This window comes from Entamoeba dispar, genomic scaffold, assembly GCF_000209125.1.
Source record: "Entamoeba dispar SAW760 scf_1105229461629 genomic scaffold, whole genome shotgun sequence".
Classification (NCBI taxonomy): Eukaryota; Evosea; order Mastigamoebida; family Endamoebidae; genus Entamoeba; species Entamoeba dispar.
Window position 1 is genome coordinate 1 of NW_001854788.1, and position 1,315 is coordinate 1,315.

At 26.5% G+C, this 1,315-nt stretch overlaps 1 protein-coding gene across 1 annotated transcript, besides 2 other annotated features; it reads left to right on the forward strand.

The window, feature by feature from the left end:
- Positions 1-32: 32 nt before the first annotated feature.
- Positions 33-736, forward strand: EDI_073840 (uncharacterized protein; the record flags this gene model as incomplete). The annotated part of the gene is made up of 3 exons (XM_001738692.1): positions 33-175; positions 229-266; positions 345-736. The coding sequence occupies 3 exons, from the start codon at positions 33-35 to the stop codon at positions 734-736; spliced, it is 573 nt and encodes a 190-aa protein (XP_001738744.1).
- A 97-nt stretch (positions 737-833) lies between these two features.
- Positions 834-877: a microsatellite.
- Positions 878-895: 18 nt separating this feature from the next.
- Positions 896-937: a sequence feature (AT_rich).
- Between the last annotated feature and the right edge of the window lie 378 nt (positions 938-1,315).

Genomic DNA, 1,315 nt, shown 5'->3' on the forward strand with positions numbered 1-1,315 from the left:
ATTTAATTCTGATTATAAGTCTTTTTGTATTAATGAAAGTTAGATTAATTCATATTTCACAACTAGTATTTGATGTTAATGCAATTCTTTCTGGTGAAATTTGGAGATTAGTCACACCATTTTTAGTGTGTTCAGATAGGTTTAGTGTTTGGTTTTTGTTTGAGATTTTGTTTCTGTTTGTTAGTCTTTTGTCTTAACTAACTTTTTTTAAATAAAATAACCCAATAGCTCTCAGACATTATCTCAAATTGAACAAACTTATAGAAGTTGGTTACATTGTTTATGGATTATATTTATAGGGTGTTCTGGGATCTTGGTTTTCTCTTTTATATTTCATTTTATAGATTATTTCCCTGGACAATTACCTTTATTATTCAGTTCATTTTCTCAATTTACACTTTATCTCTGGTCAAAACAAAATAGAGAACAAAGAGTCCTAGTATTCTTCTTATTTGCTATGCCTCTTGTATATTTACCTTGGATCTCTCTATTGCTTCACGCTTCATTTATGACTGAACTTGTTAATAACGTTTATGGTATTTGTGTTGGTCACATTATTTATTGGTTAGAAACAGTATTCCCAATGTACTATAAATGGAAACCATTAGAACCACCAAAATTCTTGTGTGACCTTTTCATCTCTCCCGTTCATCTAGAAGAAGAACAAAACCGTGACATTGAACTCAATGAAGAAAATCAAACGGAAGATCAACAAGTTAATGAAAATGATGAGTAAGGAAGTCAGTACCTAAAACCCTCAGAATAGTAGAGGTAATAAACAATAAATAAACACAACATAAATGAAAAATTAGTTTATCATTTGATTAAATTTGAAATAAAAAAAAAGAAAAAAAGAAAGAGAAAAAAGAAAAACAAATTTCAAATTAAAACAAAGATATTTTTGATTTTTTTAATTAATTTATCTTTTAATATATATGTAATTCATCTTTTAATTTGTCATCTAATGTATTGTGCACATCTCACAACAACCAACTGAATCAGAAAAGATGAATAACAGAAATCTCAACAAAAGAGACAAAACAAAATAAAAGAAAAACAAAAATATGAATATTTCATCAAAAAATCAAATTAAATTTATCAATCTAACACTGACAATATTCTTACTCATAACACATTCACTTTTAATACAATCTGATTCAACACATCAAAAACTCCAAAAAATCTTTCCCCACTTCATTAAATCTATTAAATTGAAACCTTATGTCATTGACTCAACGAGTTTTCTACAATCATCTATTCAGAAAGAAGTATTGTAAAATTTACTTTATTAAATAGTTAAATATTACTGATTTTG